We start from the raw sequence: 26,127 nt of genomic DNA, 5'->3' as shown, positions 1-26,127 counted from the left end.
TCATTGATGGATATGTAGAGATGGACCAATTGCTTGGCCTTCACGCTCATCTAATTTGAGCCCTGTCGGTTTCTAATAGTGTGGCAGTTTAAAATCATTGCTGTAGTTGTCTTCAGTGTCTGACATGGAATCGCTTTGGAATCGACTTTGGGCAGGTTATGAGGGATTTGGGATCGTTTTCGCTGAACTATTAGACGTGGACTGGAGATCTGTGTTCAAGTACATGGGCTGTTTGATTATCTCCAGTAAAGGCGAGAACCTGAGGGAAGAAAAACGTTCCAGTGCTCCGGACACAAGTTGTACTGCCCTTTTTTTCGTATACACGCAGGCAACAATACATGAAATATATTGTCTTATTTTGAGAAACACCCTGTATACAAGGTGGTCCACTGATAGTGACCGGGCCAAATATCTCACGAAATAAGCATCAAACGAAAAAACTACAAAGAACGAAACTCGTCTAGCTTGAAGGGGGAAACCAGATGGCGCTATGGTTGGCCCGCTGGATGGCGCGGCCATAGGTCAAACGGATATCGACTGCTTTTTAAAAAAATAGGAACCCTAATTTTTTATTACATATTCGTGTAGTACGTAAAGAAATATGAATGTTTTAGTTGGGCAACATTCTTCGCTTTGTGATAGATGGCGCTGTAATAGTCACAAACGTATAAATACGTGGTATCACGTAACATTCTGTCAGTGCGGACGGTATTTGCTTCGTGATACATCACCCGTGTTAAAATGGACCGTTTACCAATTGCGGAAAAGGTCGATATCGTGTTGATGTATGGCTATTGTGATCACAAAGCCCAACGGACGTGTGCTATGTATGCTGCTCGGTATCCTGGACAACATCATCCAGATGTCCGGGCCGTTCGCCGGATAATTACGTTATTTAAGGAAACAGGAAGTGTTCAACCACATGTGAAACGTCAATCACGACCTGCAACAAATGATTACGCCCAGGTAGGTGGTTTTTGCTGCTGTCGCGGCTAATCACATATCAGTAGCAGACAAATTGCGCGAGAATCGGGAATCTCAAAAACGTCGGTGTTGAGAAGCAACATCGATTGCACCCGTACCGTATTTCTATGCACCAGCAATTTCATGGCGACGACTTTGAACGTCGTGTACAGTTCTGCCACTGGGCACAAGAGGAATTACGGGACGATGACAGATTTTCTGCACGCGTTCTATTTAGCGACGAAGCGTCATTCACCAATAGCGGTAACGTAAACCGGCAAAATATGCACTATTGGGCAACGGAAAGCCACGATGACTGCGACAATTGGAACATTGTAATAACAAATCAAAATTTCGCGCCGTTATCAAAAATGGTTCAAATGGCTCTGAGCACTATGGGACTTAACATGTGTGGTCATCAGTCCCCTAGAACTTAGAACTACTTAAACCTAACTAACCTAAGGACATCACACACATCCATGCCCGAGGCAGGATTCGAACCTGCGGCCGTAGCGGTCACGCGGTTCCAGACTGAAGCGCCTAGAACCGCTCGGCCACTCCGGCCGGCGCGCCGTTATCCTGTAAGTTGGTAAGCGTGCTACAAACAGCGTGCAGAATGGGCTGTAGGTGGCAGCATCGTGCAGATGCACACATACCGTCGCAGTATCAGTATAAAGATGGGCGCCCCACTTGCGACTTGCACTAGGGAAGAACAGCGTTGTGTTATTCTTTTTATGCGTACTGAAGGTTTGAAACCTATTGAAAGTAATCTACAACTGAAGGTTCAGCACACTGATGCATGTTTGTCACAGCAGCAAGTCTACGAATAGAGTTGGAAGCTCGCAAATGGTGTGACTTCAGTGGAAGATGCTGCTCGTCCAGGTCAGGTGCAACGAGTTTTGACTCCACAGAACATTGCAGCAGTTGAAGCCATAGTGAAGGAAAACCGCCGAGTGACACTGAATGACATTGCAGCATGTTTACAGATTAGTCATGGGTCAGCACACCACGTTGTGCATGATGTGCTCCAGTTTCAGAAAGTGTCTGCAAGATGGGTGCCACGGCAGCTGACTCCTGAAAGAAGAGAACGACGTGTTGATGCTTGTGAAGAACATCTTCGGCGCTTTGAACGAGAAGGTGATGGCTTCCTTGTAAGAATCGTTACTGGGGACGAAACCTGGGTTCGTTTCCACCAACCGGAAACGAAGAGAGCGAGCAAGGAATGACACCATTCCCACCATTCCTCATCACCAAAACCAAAGAGGTTTCGAACATAACTATCAGCTGGGAAGATTATGCTAACTCTCTTTTGGGACTAAAAAGGCGTCAGTTTAGAGCATCACATGCCTAGACGGACCAGTGTCACCAGTGCATCATACACAGATCTCCTAAAAAATCATCTGCGGCCTGCAATCAAATCAAAGCGACGTGGATTGTTGTCAGCAGGTGTCCTTTTGCAACGTGACAATGCAAGGCCCCACACTGCCCGTACAACAGTTGCAAGAATCACAGACCTGCATTCTTCATCCACCATACTCTCCAGACCTTGCCCCAAGTGAGTTCCATTTGTTTGGACCACTCAAAGACGCAGTGGGAGGAAAGAAGTTCCGTTCTGATGAAGAGGTACGCCACGCAGTGCATGAGTGGTTGTGCGGACTACCAAAGGAATTTTTATCTAAAGGAATTTATGCACTATGTAAGCGCTGGAGGACTTGCATTGAGCGTGGGGGAGATAATGTTGAAAAGTGATATTGCTTTGTACCACTTTTGCACAATAAATAATATTTAAAAAATATGTAAGGTTCTTTCATTTGACCCACACTCGTACAGTTCTACTGGTCGACATCGTAGTCTACGTCTCGCATCATCAATAACCTCCCGATCATCAATATATTGCTTTTCGCAGAGGAGGGCGTCTTTAGTTGGGCCAAACAGATGGAAGTGGAGAGATACGAAATCCAGGCTGTAGGGTGGGTGGAGAAGAACAGTCCAAACAAGTCTTGTGAGTTCCTCGCGATTTCGGAGACTAGTGTGATGCCTTGCGCCGTCATAAAGGAGGAGTCCGTTTGCATATTTTTTTTTTTTTTTTCGGAGAACACGATGGAGGCGTTTCTTCAATTTCCTGATGGTAGTACAATACACTCAAGAGTTGATCGTTGCACCATGAGGGTGCACATCTAACAAAATAACCCCTTCACTGTCCCGGAAGACCGTCACCATGATTTTACTAGCTGGTGGTGCGGCTTTGAACTTTTTCTTCGGGAAGAATGTGGTGTGGCCCCACTCCAAAGATTTTCGTCTAGTATCTGGTTCGAAGTGATGAACTCATGTTCCATCGCCGGTGAGAATCTTCGACAAAATCTCTTACGATTAGCCTCGTAACCCGCAAGCAATTTCGAACGTATGGTCCTTTGTTGCTCTTTATGGTCTTATGATAGGCGGCGAGGAACCCAGTGGTTGAGTATCCCGACTGGTGATCGAGTATGTCAGCACTACCAACAGAGACATCCATTTTGCGGCATTCTGTTTGATTGTGATCCGTCGATCACCTCGAATGAGAGTGTCCACACGTTCCAACATTGCAATAGTCACAGCTGTGTTCGGTCGGTCAGCACGTGGGAGATCGGGCAAGTTTGCGCGACAATGTTGCGATGGTGAAAGACGCCTCGTCCAGCGATTCACTGTGCTTTTGTTCACTGCTAAGTCTCGTTGAGCATTCTGCAAGTACCTATGAATATCTGCGGTGGGTTTGCTTTCCACTAAAAGAAACCCAGGAACAGCTCTCTGCTTGTAACTCATCTCCGTTACAGACGCCATTTTGAAAGCTACGTACAGCGCCGCCAGGTATCGGAACTTCATGAAACTATAGGGAGTGAGGAGGGAATCTTCCACGATTTCCCCACAACGAATTCCTTTTATGTTTCAACTGCTATTTGCCAAGAAAAAAAGTGTTGCATTACTTGTAGTACGTCCCTCGTACTATAAAGATACCGGTTGAATAACTACCGCAGCATTTATAAGCCTTCAAAAAAAATAACGGAAGTTCCGCATCATTTCCCCGCCGGTGCATTCCAGTGGTCGCTATGTGCGTGGCAGATCTAATTACTGCGGGCTGGTATGCCGGGCTCCGCAAAAGCCTCTTCCCGCATTCCGCGTGCTCAAACACTGGAGTGGGGCTCTCGGCACGCATCACTTGCGCACTGACGTAATAAAATGCTTCGGAATTCACTCGTGGTACTGCGAACAAAAGTAGTACACTTCACAACCGACACAAGACGTATTTGCCTATACATTTGTTTCTGAATCTATGGAGTTGTAAAAACAATTCATTATCAGAATATGTGCAGGTCAATTAAACTTCCACGTACGATCAAATCCGCATTGCGTGTGATTCATAGGTTTTGAGACAGCATTTCACTCAGTTTCAGCAAATAATGCAGCGATAGATCTTGACAAACAAGCAAATAATTCTGTCTACGCTAATATACTGATGTATACAGGGTGGTCCATTGATCGTGACCGGGCCAAATATCTCACAAAATAAGCATCTAACGAAAAAACTGCAAAGAACGAAACTCGTCTAGCTTGAATGGGGAAACCAGATGGTGCTCCAATGTGATACATGTACCTTTGTGAACTTATCATTTCTGAGAACGCATGCTGTTACAGCGTGGTTACCTGTAAATACCACATTAATGCAATAAATGCTGAAAATTATGTCCGTCAACCTCAATGCATTTGGCAATACGTGTAACGACATTCCTCTCAACAGCGAGTAGTTCGCCTTCCGTAATGTTCGCACGTGCATTGACAATGCGCTGACGCATGTTGTCAGGCGTTGTCGGTGGATCACGATAGCAAATATCCTTCAACTTTCCCCACAGAAAGAAATCCGGGGACGTCAGATCCGGTGAACGTGCGGGCCATCGTATGGTGCTTCGACGACCAATCCACCTGTCATGAAATATACTATTCCGCTTCAACCGCACGCGAGCTATGTGCCGGACATTCATCATGTTGGAAGTACATCGCCATTCTGTAATGCAGTGAAACATCTTGTAGTAAGATCGGTAGAACATTACATAGGAAATCAGCATACATTGCACCATTTAGATTGCCATCGATAAAATGGGGGCCAATTATCCTTCCTCCCATAATGCCGCACCATACATTAACCCTCGTACCATGGGGACTTACAGGTCCTCCCAGTAAGGTCGCGTACGGCTGTCGCACTTAACGGAGATTATATTGAAAAATAGTGTTTCGTAGCCGAAAGAGTGAGGAATAAGTGTTGTTTTGGAACCCAGAACATAAATAACCTGCTTTGAGAAAAAAGTATTGCATTACTTATCGACGCCCCTCAAGCGAAATTCGCGCACTCGGGCTTCGTAGCGTGACTCCTCACATGCCAGCGAAAAAAAAGTCTGTCACAAAATTTCCCCCGAGGACTACATCCGGCAGAAAAAGGACGTTAAAGAGTGGCAATCTGGCAACACTGTAACCACATGTATCGTAACTAGCCTGTCACTACGACTGAGTTGTGCTGTAGAGTTGGTGCAGTGGATAGAATTTTGGATTGGCTTGCAGGAGGTCGAGGGTTCAATCCTGTGTTCAAGAATATGTTTTTTATTTGGTAAATGTAGTCCAAGTGGTACGGTATCTGGCTTCTTACTCGTCAACATCGATTGCAGCAGGTCCTCTGGAAAACAACTGCACTTACATACGACAATCGTAGAAATGGAACAATGGTCAGCTTTGAGAGATGCCCTTTCCACGACGTGGGCTCGAATTTATTCGCACCACTTCCTCTACTCGAAGCGAAACCTGTTTTCTTTGTATCCTCCTATAATGGTTACACAGATTAGTACCAACTATTATTCTTGCCTCGTCCATTACATTTCGTTAGGGCGTTACGTTACCAGTAGCACTAGCAACATGCTTTGCGAATAATGTCCAAACTTGGTTACTTTTTGTATGTGTTATCGCCATGGTCCGATTAATTTTTTGAACTGGTTATTTCTTATTTGTATAACCACGCATTTGTTGTGTTCAGCGTTACAAAATGTTGTAAATTAGGGGTACATTTGACATAAGAAACGTCAGAATGAAACTAGCAAATAAAAAAAAAAATGCACCCCAACCCAGGATTGAACTCTTGACGTCCTGCATGCTAACCGAAAACTCTATGCACTGCACCAACTTTGCAGCATCAGAAAACGTGCAGTTAGAGGTAGTTACCATAGCTGTTGTTACAGTGTTGCCAGATTGCCACTCTTTAACGTCCTTTTTCTGCTGGATATACTCGGCAGACGAAATTTTGTGAGAGACATTTTTTTATCGCTGACATGTGAGGAGTCACGCTGAGAAGCCCGAGTGCACGAATTTCACTTCACCCTGAATAATAACTGGTGATCCCTGTAGGAGCCGGCTGTCGACAACGATCGTCAATAAATGTAAAGTGATACGTATACATCATCTAAGAGGACCGTTACTGTTAGATTGCATCGTTGGCGAAAAATAGCTCGTAACCGTACCTACCGTAAAATACTTCGGACTAGTCATCCAGAACGACCAGAATTGGAATAACCACATGAAGTAACTACACGAAAAGCAGATGAATGGCTGAGTTTCATTGGAAGTATCTTAAGGAATTGTAATTTATCCATGAAATACGTGTCATACAAAACACTCGTTTCACCGATTTTTGATAATTTTTCATCAATATCGGACCTTAAGCAAGTCACATTAATAAAAGGGCGGCGCATTTCATAATGGTGTCTAGCGGGCGCGAGAGTGTTGCAGAGATGTTCAACAAACTCCAGTGCGTCACTATGAGAGAGGCGCTGTGCATCACGGGTAAGTATACTGCTGAAATTTGGACGGCTTACATTCCAAGGAAAGTCGGACAACATATAAGAGCCAGCCGGTATGGCCGAGTAGGTATAGGCGCTTCAGTCTGGAACCACGAGACCGCTACGGTCGCAGGTTCGAATCCTGCCTCGGGCATGGATGTGTGTAATGTCCTTAGGTTAGTTAGGTTTAAGTAGTTCTAAGTTCTAGGGGACTGATGACCACAGATGTTAAGTCCCATAGTGCACAGAGCCATTTGAACCATTTGAACCTGCCTCGGGCACGGATGTGTGTGATGTCCTTAGGTTAGTTAGGTTTAAGTAGTTCTAAGTTCTAGGCGACTGATGACCTCAGATGTTACGTCCTATAGTGCTCAGAGCCATTTGAACCATTTTGAACATATAAGACACAGTCATACAAAACGAGACAGATGGGTTCAAATGGCTCTGAGCACTATGGGACTTAACTTCTGAGGTCATCAGTCCCCTAGAACTTAGAACTACTTAAACCTAACTAACCTAAGGACATCACACACATCCATTCCCGAGGCAGGATTCGAACCTTTTCCAGACTGTAGCGCCTAGAACCGCTTGGCCACTCTGGCCGGCAGACAGATGGGAAAAACTGTTTATTATTTCAAAAGTAATAACAATTAGTACATTTATCCCACTGTTGTGACGAGACGGTCAGTGCCACCGCGGAAATACGTTTTCGTTAGCCTGCGGAACCATGACTGTAGCCAGGCGTGCGCCTCTTCGTCCGAAGAAAATAGAGGGCCACGAATGACGTTCTTCAGGGCTCCAAAAATATGGAGTCACCGCCAGACACCACACTTGCTAGGTGGTAGCTTTAAATCGGCCGCGGTCCATTAGTACATGTCGGACCCGCGTGTCGCCACTTTCAGTGATAGCAGACCGAGCGCCACCACACGGCAGGTCTAGAGAGACGTACTAGCACTCGGCCCAGTTGTACGGACGACGTAGCTTGCGATGCACACTGACGAAGCCTCGCTCATTTGCAGAGCAGATAGAATTGCCTTCAGCTAAGTCACTGGCTACGACCTAGCAAGGCGCCATTAGCATTATATTCTCTGAAACTATAGTCTCACTTGTATCGTCAATAGCGATGTACCAAGGATGGATTAAAGTTAAGTATTCCAGAAGCTACGTACTTTTCTTTATAACATTCATTACGTATCCTGTTTCAGACCTCACGCCATCCAGCGTGAGCTTATAGCGTGAATTTCGGTCTCCTCAAACCACACTGTGTCGGCACTTCTGTCGACACATCAGAAAACATGACGGCACCCAAAAGCTGTAAAGGCCACCACAACATTGCCCAGTAGCTGCTCGCTGGGTGACATGCATTGCCTTCTGCCGTTCCCTCAGCTGCCTCGTATTGCGAGGCCAGCACCTTCGTCCCTACAGTCACGGTGACGTCACGCTTTGTGACGTCCAAGACTCTTCGAACGACTGGGATACCTCTGGCAACATGCTCCCGCACCTTCAGTTCCAACGGATAATTAACACGTTATGTTACTTTATCCATTTAACTGTTAACTTTTGTGCAGCAGTGGAATTAGTTATATGATAATACAGTGAAGTAAAGTCGAGGCTGAACCCTCAGGCTGCTGCCTGCTATCGAACTTATTCATGAGAAGCCTAAAGTGGTGCCAAACGAGATGGCGCAATTGTTAAGACACTAGACTTGCGTTCAGTGGCAGTGGGATTTCAAAACCCCGTCTCATTTTCCTGCTTCATCTTTTTCTGAATAGATGAAGGCAAATAACGGAATGTTTCTGATGAAAAAGTCATGGTCAATTTCCTTCCACAACATTTAGCGCATCTTGCCAAGTGCGTAGCCTGTGATGAACGCCAATGCAACGTGTTTTTATTCTGTTACTGCACATGATACGGAAAATAAATGAAAGATCCTCCAATCCTGTGTCATTTCACCACCTATTGCTTTCGAAAAGCAGCAAATTAATTCCGTAGCGTAACGTATTCATCGAACGATCCAAGGAATGAATCACTATTCGTGGTGTTTATCTTCATTTTAAGAGACACCATCGAGAGCTTCAGTATTTCCGAGTATTTGCACAAAATATTATCATCAGAGCTGTTTGCCATTCCCATATCCCATCTTCCCCCCTCTCCCCCTCCCTCCAGGAGACATATTTGGGAGTGAGGTGGAGGATGGGGAGGTTCTGAGATAACAAGGGAAACTTAATTACGTTGAGAAACACGACGAGATTACAGGAAGTGGAAAAAGCGGAAATCTGTAGTATTCAATTAGTGGAGATCTTCAATTTACCTAATACTTAGTGGAATAGTAGCTATATTATTGGCGGTAAGCACAAACATTTATAAGAAATAATACTAAAGAGGCTAGCATTCAGCTGTCACGACGATGTACTCCGATAGAACACACGCGAGAGAAATGGTTTAGACTTCTATACAAATAGATCAACTATTTCCGTGTATGTCTTCAAAGAGACACGAGAGTGTAGTGTTTCCAGAAGCACCAGATAATCAGCAGCATCGTACGTAAAAAATGAAAGGAAAATATACAATTAAAACCTCAAAAAAATGAAATGTCGTGTGACGAAGGCTTCCCGTCGGATAGACCGCTCGCCTGGTGCAAGTCTTTCGATTTGATGCCACTTCGACGACTTGCGCGTCGATAAAACCTCAAAATCATACGAGAGCCATGGTTAAAACTCCAGCAGATCATAAACCACGCTCTACATAAAACAACTAAAAGAATAAAAGACATCAAAGACCGACGTAGTGCAACGTTACCTCTCGGAGAAAGTGCGAAAATACAAACCGTTACACTATTGCTACAACTCCAAAGGTAGGGGAATTTATACACACTCATGCTCATAAATTACGGATAATGCTGATACATGGTGAAACAACGCTTTGGTTGGCGGTTTGCGGGTTTAAATCACCTCGGGGTATGGCCATGCGGTGCATTTGACCTGCGGTCGTCGCACAGTGGCCCTGGCAGCAGTCCACAAACACAGAGGTGTATTGGTGCATGGCAGAGTACGGTGCAGCGAGTAAGTGTGCAGAAGTTTTCAGACGTGCTAATGGTGACTGTGTGTTGAAAATGGCTCAAAGAACACATATTGATGACGTTATGAGGGGTAGAATACTAGGGCGACTGGAGGCTGGTCGTAGCACGGACCCTCCGTATGCCACAAAGTGTGATCTCAAGCCTATGGCAACGATTCCAGCATACAGGAAATGTGTCCAAGCGCTACAGTATGGGACTTTCACAGTGTAAAACACCACAAGAATACCGATATCTCACCATCAGTGCCCGCAGACGGCAACGGATTACTGCAGGTAGCCTTGCTCGGGACCTTACTGCAGCCACTGCAAGTTGTCTCCAGACACACAGTCTACAGACGAGTGAACAGACATGGTTTAACGCCTGGAGACCTGCAAGGTGCACTCCACTGACACCTGGTCACAGGAGAGTCCGTAAAGCCTGGTGTCAAGAACACAGTACATGGTCATTGGAACAGTGGTCCCAGGTTAAGTTTACGGACAAGTCCAGGTATAGTCTGAACAGTGATTCTCGCCGGGTTTTGACCTGGCATGAACCAGGAACCAGATACCAACCCCTCGACGTCCTTGAAAGGGACCTGTATGGTGGTCGTGGTTTGATGTTGTGGGGTGGGATTAATATTGGTGCACGTACACCCCTGCTTGTCTTTGACAGAGGAACTGTAATAGGTCAGGTGTATCGGGACGTCATTTTGCACCAGAATGTCCACCTTTTCGGGGGTTCAGTGTGTCCCACCTTCCTCCTGATGGATGATAATGCACGGCCCCACCGAGCTGCCATCGTGGAGGAGTATCTTGACACAGAAGATATTAGGCGAATGGAGTGGCCTGCCTGTTCTCCAGACCTAAACCCCATCGAGCACGTCAGGGATGCTCTCGGTCGACGAATCGCTGCACGTTCAGATGGTTCAAATGGCTCTGAGCACTATGGGACTTAACATCTGAGGTCATCAGTCCCCTAGAACTTTACTTAAACCTTACTAACTTAAGGACATCACACACATCTATGCCCGAGGCAGGATTCGAACCTGCGACCGTATCGGTCGCGCGGTTCCAGACTGTAGCGCCTAGAACCGCTCAGCCACACCGGCCGGCACGCCGCACTTCTTCAAACACCTAGGACACTTCAGGAGCTCCGACAGGTACTGGCGCAAGAATGGGAGCCTATACCCCAGCAGCTGCTCGAACGCCTGATCCAGAGTATGCCAACCCGTTGTGCAGCCTGTGTACGTGTGCATGGTGATCATAATCCCATATTTATGACCGGGTACATGCGCAGGAAACGGCAGCGTTTTGTAGCATATATGTGTTTCGGGGGACGGTTTTCTCAACTTATCACCAATATTGTGGACGTACAGGTCTGTGTCGTGTGTGTTCACTATGTACCTATGCTATTAGCGCTTTTTCTTGTAGTCCCACGTTGTGTGGCACCAGATTCTGCATTTATCCTTAATTTATGAGCATGAGTGTACAAGACTTTATGATAACTCGTGTATTTGCAAAAACACGTGTGCATGAAAACTATAATAACCACGATTCAAGAATGAGATTTTCACTCTGCAGCGGAGTGTGCGCTGATATGAAACTTCCTGGCAGATTAAAACTGTGTGCCGGACCGAAAGAAAAGTTCAAATGTGTGTGAAATATTGTGGGACTTAACTGCTAAGGTTATCAGCCCTAAGCTTACACACTACCTAACCTGAATTATCCCAAGGACAAACAAATACACCCATGCTCGAGGGAGGACTTGAACCTCCGCCGGGACCAGCCGCACAGTCTATGATGCCGGACCGAGACTCAAACTCGGGACCTTTGCCTTTCGCGGGCAAGTGCTCTACCAACTGAGCTACCCAAGCACGATTCACGCCCCGTCCTCACAGCTTTACTTCCGCCAGTACCTCGTCTCCTACCTTCCTCCTGCGAGGAATCTGGCAGGAAGATTCATATCAGCGCTCACTCTGCTGCAGAGTGAAAATCTCATTCTGTAAACATCGCCCAGGCTGTGGCTAAGCCATGTCTCCGCAATATCCTTTCTTTCAGGAGTGCTAGTCCTGCTTGGTTCGCAGGAGAGCTTCTGTAATGTCTGGAAGGTAGGAGACGGGGTACTGGCAGAAGTAAAACTGCGAGGAGGGGCGTGAGTCGTGCTTGGGTAGCTCAGTTGGCTAGCCGGCACGGTAGCTCAGCGTGTTCGGTCAGAGAGCCGGTTGGCCTCTGCAATAAAAAACTGAGTGGAAGGATCAAAAGGATCAACCACCATACTTGAACAGGATGTCTTGCGACGTCCGCAACGACCACACACAACGATCAATAACGAACGAAATGCACAAAAAAAAGAAAAAAAGTTGGTAGAGCACTTGCCCGCGAATGGCAAAGGTCCCGAGTTCGAGTCTCGGTCCGACACACAGTTTTAATCTGCCAGGAAGTTTTATAATAACCATGATTCTCCTTAATGGGCCACCACAGTTACATAGAACTTTTTCAGAGAAATTTCCAGCAGGGGGCCGCTCTAGCAGTGGAGGGTATATAAAGCATGTCGGAAGGATGTGGTAAACACTGCAGCCATTGTCGTAACGCGGAAATGGAGCAGTTTATGTGATGTCCAAATGAGCACGGTAATCGCCTTTTCGGCCAACTGCCGCCTGGGCGGTGCCACTTGTCAGGCATTACGCTAGCTAGCTACACCCTGGTGCGAGCGGGCCTCGGCCACTTGGCGCGCCTCACCTCCCAGCTGCAGCTCGGCGGCGGCCTGCGCCGTGTCTCCCTCGGTGCGGCGCACCACGCACTGGTACATGCCGCGGTCCTCGCGGCCCACGCTCGCCACCACCAGCAGGTCCCGCGACGGCCCGGGCAGCGGCCTCGCGTCCTTGTACCACGTGATGCTGAGCGGCTGCTGCGGGTGCACCGAGCCCGACGCGTCGACGCAGCGGAACTCCGCCCTGCCGCCCAGGTGCACGCTCAGCCGCGGCGGCTGAACCTGTCCACACAAACACGTGTCGGATGTTGTATACTCAGTAGCACACAAAATTTTTATAATGCACTTCCTTAATTTTTTATACTCGCTGCCTCACTAGAGAAGTTCCAAAAGATGAATCCAGAGGTCTCTGGTTTAATCCCTGGTCGATCCTTCAGGTGGCAACAGCTTTGCCTTTTTGCCACAAATATTACGTGAGTGTAGGATGAATCTGACTGATAAGAAATTAGAAGGTACTCCTCTGAATTGACGAGGGAAGGAATATGTTAAAACCACTGCCTAGAAGACGTGACAGGGTGATGGGACGTGTATTAAGACATCAAGCGTGGTGTGCGTACTGTAAGACCTTCCGTACACACACCATCAGATTGTTTGACTTGTCGCTCTAACGAAGTAGGCGAGTGTCAGCAATATGTCTGGTGGTCTTATTGTGGCGTGTTTATCTTCTGCCGTTAGGTCAGACGCTAGAAATGCCACTTGCACGCTTAGAGTAGCAGATTAACGGTGATCAACTTTAAACAGAACTTGATTAATTTTCACACACATTTATTAAAATAATAACAAGCATAAAATTAATTAACTTGATTCTGGATGCTATTTGCAATTGACAATCTGAAGTTCCTTTGGTCTTGGTACATTAATCTTATTCTCACATATCTCTGATACTTGACAAAGTGTCTATACATTTATCTTCATGGCTATGTACAGGAATATGATAATCTTGTTAGGTGCAGACTGGAACTTGACTATAGACTGGTACAGGCTAATGCAGACTGGTAGAGATTGGTGCAGACAAATGCAGAATGACTAATCGGAGGTCTGTACACTCATTATAATACCTTGCGCATTCAGGTATCACTGCGCGAGTGTGATCCGTGAGGAGAAAAGGTTCTACGTTAGCAGCAATCTCATTGGCTGCGTTACATATTAATATGCGGATCGGCGGAAGCAGAATTTGGTCCGTCTCTAAGGCAACGCCATCTCGTAGTGCGGAGACAGACGAGCACTGCGCCTGCACTGTTGTGCTTAGCAGGGCGCGCTCTAGTGGGAAAGTTGTGTACGCTCTGACTACGCAGAACTACGTACACAACATCAAGAAATAACGTCCTTGGTAGAAGAGTGAGCTGTACAGGGCAAAAATTGTAGGGGGAGAAAAATATCGGAATATAGCGTTAAGTTTAATAGAAAAAGGTCAGATTTTTACGTGTCTAAAGATGCATGTACAAAAAGGAAAGTAGTATATTAGTCTAATTTGCTTACAGTATAGTAATTCGATTTCCTGGTAAAATTTTGTCTTGTAGGTATTAACTGCTGTTAGAGAAAGTTTTTTTTCTTTATTCCAATTTTGTAACCTCATACAAGGTAGGCCGACAGCGGCAAAACTACGCCGCTCTTCGGCCACAGATAATACATTCAGTACAAGTGGAGACATCGAAAAACGAAACAACACGGTGGATAGATAACAGTAGACACACAGATTTAAAATACACGAAGTCGTTTGCAGGTGCAGCGTTCAAAGAAAAACGTTCAGCACTCCGACACTGACAGAGACGACAGAAATGACACACGTGAACGAAGGAGCACAAACGACGAAACACTGAACCACTAACACTATGGCACACACAGACACTGGCGATGATCTCCGGCGCCCGGATGTTCACTGTACGTGTATGAGTCCGGGGACCTGCCAAAAGGGGAAAAGGTGGGGGAGGAGGAAGAGGAGAGGGTGAAGATGCCAGTGGCAGAGGAAATGGGAGGGGGAAGAAAGAATGTAGGGGGGTAGTGGAAGCCTGGGAGGAGGAGGGAGGGAGGGAGGGAGGAGGGAGAGAAGGGAGTGAGGGTGCCCTCGGGAAAAACACAGGGGGTGGAAGTTGGTATGAGGGGTAGATGGAGGAGATGAGGGCATCATCAGGGAGGGGGAGTTGGTGGAAGCCACCTTGGACGAGGGTAAGGAGAGTGGAGAGAAGGAGAGCAGGTGGGACATGGTAATACAGGTGCGGCAGCGGACTGGGGTGGGAGAGGATGGGAGAGACAAGCGGGTGAGGGGGATCAATTTTACTAGAGGTGCAGAGGATTCGTATCCGTTCGAGGAAAAGGAGGTGCGGGAACGGAATGAGATCATACAGCATACGCGTGGGGTAGGGGAGACGGATGTGATAGGTGAGGAGGAGCGCATGGCGTTCTAGGATTTGAAGGGATTTGTAAAAGGTAGGAGGGGCAGAGATCCAGGCAGTGTGGGCATAACAGAGGATAGGGGGGATGAGGGATTTATAGGTGTGGAGGATGGTGGAGGGGTCCAGACCTCAAGTGCGGCCAGAAAGAAGCTTAAGGGGACGGAGTCAGGAGCGTGCATTGGCTTGGATAGTCCGGAGATGGGGGGTCCAGGAGAGGCGACGGTCAAGGGTGACGCCAAGGTACTTGAGGGTGGGGGCTAGGGTGATAGTACGGCCATAAATGGTGATATAGAAGTCGAGGAGACGGAGGGAATGGGTGGTTTTGCCAACAATAATCGCCTGCGTCTTGGAAGGATTGAACTTGAGCAACCACTGGTTGCACGACATGGTGAACCGGCAGTTAGAAAAAAACATCTATTATTGTTTTCGGCAGTGTCTTTTTCAACACCAGATTTTCCATAGACTGATCGTTATCGTCGATTATTTTATTGATTTCGCCATTCGAATGCGCATTTAAATAGCTGCCCATACTTTTCCCGACCTTCTACGAGGATTGCCCAGAATGTAATGCACCGCATTTTTTTCTCAGCCGGAAATAATGCTACGAATGCTAAAAGTTACGTATTTATTATTTGAAGTCTTCTGTGTGAGCGCGCCAAGTTTCCGAAGCTTTCGACAGATAGTGCAGTTGCCGGTCAGTTTGAAAATGGCGTCTGTAGGTAATGTACGTAACAAGTAACGTGCCGTCATTGAATTTCTCACTGTGTAAGTAGGCTGTTTATGTTTTTATGTAGGTAACGCCACTTAGCGCTCTGCATGAAAATCACTGACTGTGCTGTGTGCAATCAGTGGCTGGTTGGTATTGTTGAAATATTCGTTATTGTAGCGTTGGGCAGCATGATGTGAACAGCGCGTAGCGTTGTGCAGTTGGAGGTGAGCCGCCTGCAGTGGTGGATGTGGAGAGAGAGATGGCAGAAGTTTAAGAGTGGACGATCTGGACGTGTGTCCGTCAGAAAAAGGAAATTTGTATAACTGGATGTCATGAACTACACTAGTAAGTTAAATACATTGTTTGATCTCTACCAACATCTTTCATTTGGTAACTATGTCTATCAGTAGTTAGTGCCTTCAGTAGTTAGAATCTTTTATTTAGCTGACAGTATTGGCGCTCGCTGTATTGCAATAGTTCGAGTAACGAAGATTTTTGTGAAGTAAGTGATTCATGAAAGGTATACGTTATTGTTAGTCAGGGCAATTCTTTTGTAAGGATTATTGAAAGTCAGATTGCGTTGCGCTAAAAAATATATTGTGTGTCAGTTTACTGTTGATCAGAATAAGTAAAGAGAGAAATGTCTGAGTACGTTCGGTTTTTCTCAGCTGTTTGAAAATCAAATAACGTAAGAGGTTTACCAGCACAGTCTTTCTTAATTTTTCTAAGGGGGTGTTCCAACTGCAGAGAAATAAATTGTGGAGAATATTCACAAACGCTTGTGCAAAGTCTATGTAGTATCTGCGTCGAGAGAACTACAATTAGTCGCTGGGCACGGAGGGTGAGGTCATCAGAAGGCGGTTCGGCGGAGCTCCACGATTTACAGCGGTCGGGGAGGCCATCCACGGCTGTCGCACCTGACAGCCCTGACCTAGCCACCTCGGACTTCTATATGTTTGGGACATTAAAGGATGCCATTCGTGGAAGACATTTTGAGGACGACGAGGAGGTGATTCACACAGTGAAGCACTGGCTCCGCCACCAGGACAAAGATTGGTACCGACAGGGCATACACGCCCTTGTTTCGCGCTAGAGGAAGGCCATAGAACGGGATGAAGATTACGCGTAAAAATAGGTAATGTAGATAAATCACCATTGTTTCGTGTGTGTAATTCTCATTATGTTCAATAAAGAATTGTTGAAGAAAAAAATGTGGTGGATTACTTTCTGGGCAATCCTCGTACATTTCTAATGTAGTTGGAACGGGAATTGACTTACGATTTCGTCAAGTTCCTCGTTTCTACATAGGTGCGGACTTTTTTCCTCTGAACAATCCTTGCCACCGGAGATAAAAATAAGAAAACGTAAAATCGTAATACCTGTTCAATGAACCAAACCATGAAATGATTCTGACACAACAGTCACTGATTTCCACTTCGAGACGCCATCATCAGCAGACTCGAAAGTACAAAACGTGAGCGCCGAAGCGGCGTCCAATTGAAAGACTTGCCTCAGGCAATTGCCTTACACAAAATTATTATTAGCAGCTTATGTCAACAGTACAATCCTTGTTCAGTTTGTTTAATATAACGAAAACTAAAAAAAACAATAAATCTGCGTGACGTCACGACTACAGAAAACAGGTGCACTTGTTGGTCCGGTAGCTGAAATGTTTTTGTGTTGTATGGTTTTCGTTTCGTAGTAAAAGAATAAAATAAATAAATTACGTAGTGCAGGCTAATTATAAAGTCCATTAAGCATTTCAAAACATAGGTGCAGGCAAATGACAAGTAACAAGAGAACGATTGATAAATCATGTAAAACATAAACTCTCAAAATTCTTTTACAATGTTTATAAGTGTTCTATGTATCCACCCTACGTCACACATCACTTATTTAATCGGTAATGAAAAATTCCGCCTAAAACCGATCCAGCGTATCAGATGAGGCGCTAAGAACAGCTGCTACAAATTTTCGAGACTCTCTGGTGGAGGTGGAATATAAACCCTATCCTTGAAGTAACATCACAAGAAGAATGATGTCAAGTTGACGTTCTTGGTGAGCACTTGAGTAGCATCAGATCAGCAGTCGCTACTACTATCGGTATTTGCTAACCATTTTCGTTTTAAACGATTTTCTCTATATGTCCAATGCTTGGCACTTGTGCTTCTCGAAGATGAAGAAGTCGGCACAGCAATGCGTCATATGTATTTTTGGGATTTGTTAGGTAAGTATATTCGAAGTGAGAGGTTAATTTTATTCAGGCATTGAATACAGTCATGAGTATTAAAAAAGACTTTTATTGTGTTAAATATATGTCTTTATTACATCCTAAGTTTCAGTGATGAATTCTATTGTACGAATAAGAGTCTCATTTAGGATCGGGAACCATCCTCTGCTGGGACGAACAGCGTAATTACAATTTAGTAAAACGATAAACTTGAACTCCGCATTAACTCAACAGATTTTTGTAAGATTTATTTAATCGCTATGCAGTTGTTTTCAAACGACTGCTTACAATACTTCGAAATTGTCAGTCACTGCTTGTTGCTCGAAGAACATGAAGTGAATTATGAGTATGAATTACGATTGGTAATGTGAGGGAAGCCGAAACCGAGAGTGTAAAATGGTCACCTGTTTTCAGAATGCGGCCCCCAACCATCTATAAAACACTTTTGAAATATTATATACTCTCCACAAGGAATTTATGAATCTCATTCCATTGTTGTTTGTAAGGTACAAATAAGATCTTACCCTCGTCTTTTCCCCGCTTTAAGAAGCTTACGAACCCGCTAATGTTTATGAGCAGGTAAAAAGTTTATATCTGTTTGCCACCAGTAGAGATCTGTTTAGCAATCTTAAGTATAATTTGGAAGCACGTAAAGAAATATTATGTGAATTCATTAAGTCGCATCCACATTGACTGCCATACACCGCTAGATGACAATGGCCTTGTTTTCACAAAGGTAGGAGTCTAATTCATTACAGTCCAGCCAATTTGCTTGAAATATTTGTAAAATGTACACACAAACCTTCTTCGTAAGTAAGTCTACCTATTGGTGAAAGCCGTATAAAAATTGCTGAAGTAGTTTATGAGATTAGCCTCATGATATAGACAGAGGGTATAACAAATATGGTACAAGAGGAGGAGGAGGAAGAAGAAGAAGAAGAAGAAGAAGAAGAAGATGATGATGATTTGCAGTTTACAGTTACCCTGCAATCTAAATATCGGCACCTCATTTTGTTTAGATAAAGTTGAAAATTCATTAGTTTATTTTAGTAGAAAACTGTTTCACCAGTAAGAAACTGGACGGTAAGATGGGTGGGAAGAAGAGGAGCTGAGGGGATATTACAATTCTGTATTATACTTCACTACAAACTCTGATAGAAGCTATGCACTAAAGTTGGGTAATACGAAGGTCGTCCAGAAAGTAAGTTCCGATGTTCCGATCGCTCTCCAAATAGACACATCGGTGAAAACCCGATGAAGCTGTGTACAGATGTGTTGGGTAGTGTCTCTAGTATGACCGTCGACCGCATCAAGGCTCTCTTTTAAGTTGTGAGCGAGTAAAGGTGCCTAGGACAACAATGTCTCCCTCCAAGTAGGTGGGCCCGCCGAGAGGCTTCGCCTTAATGAATGCAGCCCACCTGACACAACTGCCACGCACTTCCTTCTTCATGGCAATTATCAGCCCCACTCTGCAGGGGCAGTGAAGACGCTCCTGCAGCCTTTTCGATGGGAAGTGTTCGATCTCCCACAACACAGCCCTAATTGGCTCGTCCTGAGTACCATCTCTGTTCACATCAAACGCTGGATACGAAGACAACACTTGGGCGCAGGGTACACGCTGTAGACCAGCGTAGAGAATTATCGGAACGTACAGGCAGCTGCCTTCTATGACGATGGTGTTGGAAATTTTGTATACCGATCCGACAAATGTCTAAGTAGACTATGTAGAGAAGTATCTGGGAAGTGTAGCTAACTCTTGCAAATAAAATGTTTCTGATTTTCACTGTGGTTCCCATTTAGCGACTGATCGGAACTTACTCGTATATTGCGTCTTGCTAACATTAGAGTGGGACAAGCATCTTCCCCAACATATTTTGGCGTCTCCAGATATCTTTCCCTTTCCAAGCCAGTACAGCATGCCTCTCTCCATTATTATCTGGACTAGTGGTTAAATGCCAAATATCGTCAGGAGTTCCTCTGTCCTATGGCTCCATACACTACTGTCAGGCACAAAAGTTAGATACGTTGTGTTTATCTTAATAGCTACATGGGTTTATATCCTCTTTTCACAGCCCAAAATATCTGTGATGTTTGTGATATTTTATTGAGGAATTGTACGCCTATCTGGTACATGAGTAACACATGTACCTGAAAGATTGCTTTAATACACATTCGCGTGTACTGCCTCCATGTGGCATATATATATGACTTATGGGTGAGTTGACATATAACCATAGCACTAGCAGCTGCTATTATAAAAGTCAAAGGCAGCGAGACGTTCGTCAACAGATGCTGATGTCAATATTAACATGGGTAAGGTCCAACTGAAGGTGGTCTTCTGCTGTGTCCTTCGATTTTTTATCAAGCATAAAATATTTCTTTTAATTTTTTATCAAAAACAGTCTTGATCACAATTTATTTATTATGGTGACCGGCTTCGACCACTACTGTGATTATCTTCAGACCAATGAGTAAGAACCTCCTTCTGCTGGAGAATCAATATTGAGTAGTGATTCTCCAACAGAAGGAGGTTCTTACTCACTGGCCAGAAGATGATCACAGCAGTGGTCGAAACCGGTAACCATAATAAATAAATTGTGATCAAGACTGTTTTTGATAAAAAATATTTGTAACACATTGGTCGCTGTTCACTCCCATAATGTATTCAAAGGTAATATAATATTTCCTCTTTTAGATTCATGGCGTATCTAGATATTGTATTATTACTCGTGGCCGCTGGAGGCAGGGCATGTAGGAGGCAGAGGGTTCAAAGCTCTTTGGAAGTGAGACGCACACGCACCTCGACCCGGAGCGGAGTGACGACGGTGAGGCGGAGATCGGCGCTGGCTTCACCACCCGCGTTGGAGGCTACGCAGCGGTAGACGCCAGCATCCTCCGCCACCGCCGCCTCCACCACCAGCACGGGACCCAGCAGGCGCGTGCGAGGGCCTGCGACTACCGAGGCTGGTTCTGGGCCCGCCGTCAGCGAGAACCACCTGTGGGACAAAAGGAGATCACGTCAGCGAGAATCACCTGCAGGACAAAGACTGTGACGTCAGGAGGGGGCAGGGGCGGAATCACCAGCTAGGCATCAGGAAATCACATCACACTAGCGAGAACCACCTGCTGGACAAGAGTGGGCACATCATCAGGGATAGGAACAGATGCCAGATGAAGGCAATCACATCATGTCAGAGAATCAACTGCAAGACAAAACGAAAACTACCTGCTAGACAAAGAAAGTCAAATCATGTCAGTGAGAATCGCTTCCCAGACGATGGCAGTCCCATCAACAAGTTCTACCTGTCGACATAAAAGTTTTTAGGGTTTGGTACCGCTACATAATGTAAAAACTACTGCTGCTATAGAAAAGCCAACGTTTCGGCCACAGTTGCAGCGGCCTTCTTCTGGGTCTAATGGCGCGTTCTAGCTATGCAGTGTCCTTTATATTTTTTGTTGTTAGTGTTCACTGCGCATGCCATTACGTCATAATTTTAAAAAGGTAGTTAGTTTCATTGGTCACTTAAGGAAGAAGGAGAGGGAACTTTAGTTTAATAGGCTATTGCGGTGGAGGGAGAACGTGACCTCTGCTGTCTATTGGCTCTTGTGTTATGCACCATGATTGGTGGCCACCGTCGAATGAGAAGTTTGCTGCTGTTTACCAACTGCTGGACGTCGGTCACGCGGCGGCAGTTACTCGCCGGTAATGCTCGTGCCTCGTGTTGGCAATGCGGTCTGTTGGGCTCTGATTGCTGGTAACCAAGATGGGGTAAGCCTGAGTCCATCCTCCCTGTTCATGTTGTTAGGGTGTTTAAGTATTTCGATGGCCTCTTTGATTTTTCGTTTCGTCATAATTGGCTGCTTGGCCAACGCACCGGCTTCGCTGAATTTTATTTCTTTTCCGCAGTGTGTGATGTTTTGAGCATCACTTAGGCGCTGCGCACGGATTGTCAAAGAGCGGATGACAGAGTTCTTCTGCGATGGGTGGTGGTAGGATTGGGCGTGCAAACACCTTCGCAGCGTTGGGGTGCAGCCTGTCTTCTATAGTGGTCGTAGGATCCAGGACGTGCTAGGCTCCACCAACGACAAGGTGGATGCTTTACACACTGCAGGCGTTTACAAGGTGGAATGCGAATGTGGAGAGGCATACATCGGCGAGACTGGTAGGCCAATAGCAACGCGCATTCGGGAGCACGAGCGTTATATTCAGAACATCACCATGACTGCGGAAAAGAAATAAAATTTAGCGAAGCCTATGTGCTGGCCAAGCAGCCAATTATGACGAAACGCAAAATCAGAGAGGCCATCGAAATACTTAAACACTCTAACAACATGAACAGGGAGGATGGACTCATACTTGCCCCATCTTGGCTACCAGCAATCAGAGCCCAACAGACCGCACTGCCAACACGAGGCACGAGTACTACCGGCGAGTAACTGCCGCCGCGCGGCCTACGTCCAGCAGTTGGTAAACAGCAGCAAACTTCTCATTCGACGGTGGCCACCAATCATGGTGCATAACACAAGAGCCAATAGGCAGCAGAGATCACGTTCTCCCTCCACCGCAATAACCTATTAAAATAAAGTTCCCTCTCCTTGTTCCTTAAGTGACCAATGAAACTAACTACCTTTTTAAAATTATGACGTAATGGCATGCGCAGTGAACACTAACAACAAAAAATATAAAGGACACTGCATAGCTAGAACGCACCATTAGACCCAGAAGAAGGCCGCTGCAATCGTTGCCGAAAAGTTGGTTTTTCTATAGCAGCAGTAGTTTTTACATTACGACGCGGTACCAAACCCAGAAAACTTTTATGTCGTCTGACTCTGGCCGCGGAAGCCTACGCAATTATATAAGATCTACCTGCTGGACAAAGGCAATCACATCAGTCAGAGTCCTCTACCAGAACATGCAATCACATAAGTGAGAACCACCTGCCACTCAAAGGTAATGTGTGTTCGTGAATAATTTAATACTGGGCAGTCTTGAAGATGTGGGCGTATAACCAAATATACACCTTTCAAGGCTTTATACGGGATTTTCTGTCCCATTCGCATAAGCAGCGAGGTAAAAATGATTGTACGTGTCTGTTGACGCCCTAATCTTTCTTAGCATACAACCTTCCACGAACTGGTGTACCACAAGATTTATTCAGACACAATCAGCGAGAATGACGATTCATTCTAAGCTCTCCAGGAATCTCTGTTCAGGTTACGCCTATATGTCCTGATCATAGGTTTGGGTCCAAATTTTTTCGATGTCCACAGTCATGCCTAGATGACAAGGACTCCCAATACTGAAAAAGTACCTTAGAGTTAGTTGCAGTTGCGTCTTGTGTGTGATTTTCTCTACTGTGTCAGTGCACTGTACCGGAATACAGCCAAAAAAGCAATTTCCATTGGTCTTCGCCGGCCATTGTGGCCGAGCGGTTCTAGGCGCTTCAGTCTGGAGCCGCTCGACCGCTACGGTCACAGGTTCGAATCCTGCCTCGGGCATGGATGTGTGTGTTGTCCTTAGGGTAGTTAGGTTTAAGTAGTTCTGAGTTCTAGGGGACTGATGACCTTAGATGTTAAGTCCCATAGTGCTCAGAGCAATTTGAACCATTGGTCTTCCCTACCACTGTTTTCACATGTTTGCACCTTTTCATAGAAATCCATATTACAATTCCTCATAATTAAACTATGTGATTGGCTCAATAAGAAAACTAGTTATATTATAAATGGATACTTCAGAGTAATTTATCATTTTTATGGACATTACTCTGCACAGATTAACATTTACAGCGAACTGCCATTATTAGGAGGAGGGGGGAGGGGGGTCCAAATTTCACCTAAGGTCTAAATTCGGGCTAGTTGGATGTCAAATTGCAGGAGGTGCTGAAGCCTGGGAAACAACGTAAAACAACGCTTCAGACAACGTCAATCACTCTGTAAAGTTGTCACGTCACTTATAACAAGCAATATCGTCAACATAAACTCAATTATGACCGTATTGAAACTTTTACTGGTATGCATTCATTATTTTTTCATACAGTTTCTACGCCTACAAATAGTCTTCTCCGTAGTACGTCATATTAAGAGTGATCTTAGATTTTAGAATATCTTTAGTCTTAATAGCTCCTATTTTCGTTGTTTTGAAATTAATCTAAAAATTCTGTAGTAGTATTGGTCTAAATTTGGGCTGTTAAGGACGGCCTAATTTTGGACTGTAGCCAGATTTTGGACATTTTTTCAAAATATCTAACATTTGCTATTTTCCTTCTAGAATTCCAAGAACAAAGAGAAAATATATTCCACAGGGAAGGGGAAAAAATGGAACGAAACACCAAGTCGATTCGTGCAGTCTATGAGGAATCTATATGAATACTAGCGGCAGCGAAATTACTGAATGTGCTGCGGTCGATGTTACAGGCATTTAGGAAGGCTGAAGTTTCTCCTTTTAAATTACTTTTACAGAAAACTGGAAGAAAACTCGTATTATGTGGGGAATTGACGTCTTACGTACTTCATACGGAACTGAAATTCTATAGCTTCACAAATGGCGACCTACGGTGGTCAGCGTATCAGTTAGGGAAAAGAGACGGTCTACAACATTCGTTCAAGAAGCATAGTACTCGTATTTGCTGTACCGAGGATTAACGCCTGCAGTGGCAGCAACCAACATCACTTCAGTGGTTGGAAGACGCCTAACATTCAGCGGACAAATTTCCAGGCCATCCACAAGGATGCGATCAAAGTGCTACTGGAAGCTGCAGTCCACACAAACCTCTTTTCCACAAGATACGTGATTAGAGATAAGAATGACTATATCCTAAACCCGAGTGGTATTTACTGCAGTCCTCAGTTCAGATCAGACCAGTACGCCCTGAGTGAATTTTCCTGGGTCACGCGACTTTTCTGCAAGGATTCCATCAATCAGGATTCTCACTTGAGAGCCGCCTCCACGACATCGCAGCCGTTAACGTCTGAATCTGCGACCCCGAGAGCTACCATCCGTGGCCTCGTCACTGAATAAGAGGGGAAATCTATCACCCTGGCAGACATGTGGAGTTATAAATTTATTTCTGTTTACTGTTCAAATGGCTACACACTGGACTTAGAGAATTTTGCTCTCTACGGGTCTTAAGTTTTCTTCACTCAGTAGGCACTTTAACACTGAGAATATTATGGGACTTTTAATTTTATAAAGTGTGCGTTTAAGGAACTTAGGCTCAGTGACTTACGGACTGGTCTTTAGTGGCTAGAAGCGTTATTGTTCTATTTCAAGAAGTGACTTACTTTAAGTTGTATTTCAATCCACAACCACATAGTTGTGCTATTAATCTTTAATAAACAAACTTCTTTAGTAATTATCACTGGGTATATTTTGTGCCACCGTCAGCGGACATATTAACCATAAAAAGGGCAGCGGCTGTTAAAGACGTTTATATTTGCGACTGTTGTGAATAGAATAGGATGTTTCACATCACATTACCACATTTTTCATAAATAACAGTGATTTAAATATAAAAAATGCCATATTATTTGTCACTTTGTGTAATGTTTATAATATGGTTTTCTTTAACCAAACTGTTTTTCGTTCATAGTACTAAGGTTTTTTTCAACGATACCTCAATATTTTTAGAACTAGCTCAAATTTAGACCACACCTCTAAGGTTTGTCAACTTGCCAATGTTTTTTAAATTTGAAACAAGAAAAGGTAGTAACGTTATATTGCATTTTACCATCATGGTTCAAAGCAGAACTCTTTCTTTACTTTATTTTCAACAGTATGTGATTTATGCTCGAAAAAGTAAATGGTAGTCAGAATTTAGACCACTTCTTCTACATTAAGTGGAAATTTTGATCAGGTCTTTCTGGATTTGCTTAGAATCATCCAAAGGCAAGATATTACTATAAACAGTAACACTGTAAGCGAATAATCTGTTAGTACCACTGATTCTGTCTAATAAATCGTTTATGTGAATTTGGAGCACCAGAGATTCTATTAAACTTCCATGTGTTATACTTGATGCTAATTTTGTTTCAGTTGAACATTCAAAGTCCAGTTATATGTCCATATTGTGGTAATTTTATCGTCACTCGACAGTGACCTACAGTGTCAAGTGACTTTTGGAAATCTGTGGAGATGGATTCTATCTGTTCCCGTG

The 26,127-nt window shown here is 44.8% G+C and overlaps 1 protein-coding gene across 1 annotated transcript in view; it reads right to left on the bottom strand.

Annotated features, from left to right (window-relative positions):
- LOC126481760 (Down syndrome cell adhesion molecule-like protein Dscam2) overlaps positions 1 to 26,127 on the bottom strand; it is a 723,682-nt gene that overhangs the window by 681,866 nt on the left and 15,689 nt on the right. The window contains exons 2-3 of the mRNA XM_050105715.1: positions 20,775 to 20,970; positions 12,612 to 12,864 (exon numbers count right to left, since the gene is read on the bottom strand). Of these exons, the coding sequence (XP_049961672.1) occupies positions 12,612 to 12,864; positions 20,775 to 20,970 (449 nt within the window). The remainder of the gene's footprint in view (positions 1 to 12,611; positions 12,865 to 20,774; positions 20,971 to 26,127) is intronic.

This window comes from Schistocerca serialis, chromosome 5, assembly GCF_023864345.2.
Source record: "Schistocerca serialis cubense isolate TAMUIC-IGC-003099 chromosome 5, iqSchSeri2.2, whole genome shotgun sequence".
NCBI classification, from domain to species: Eukaryota; Metazoa; Arthropoda; class Insecta; order Orthoptera; family Acrididae; genus Schistocerca; species Schistocerca serialis.
Note: the sequence above shows the minus strand (reverse complement) of the source record. Positions and strands in the feature narration are given on the sequence as shown.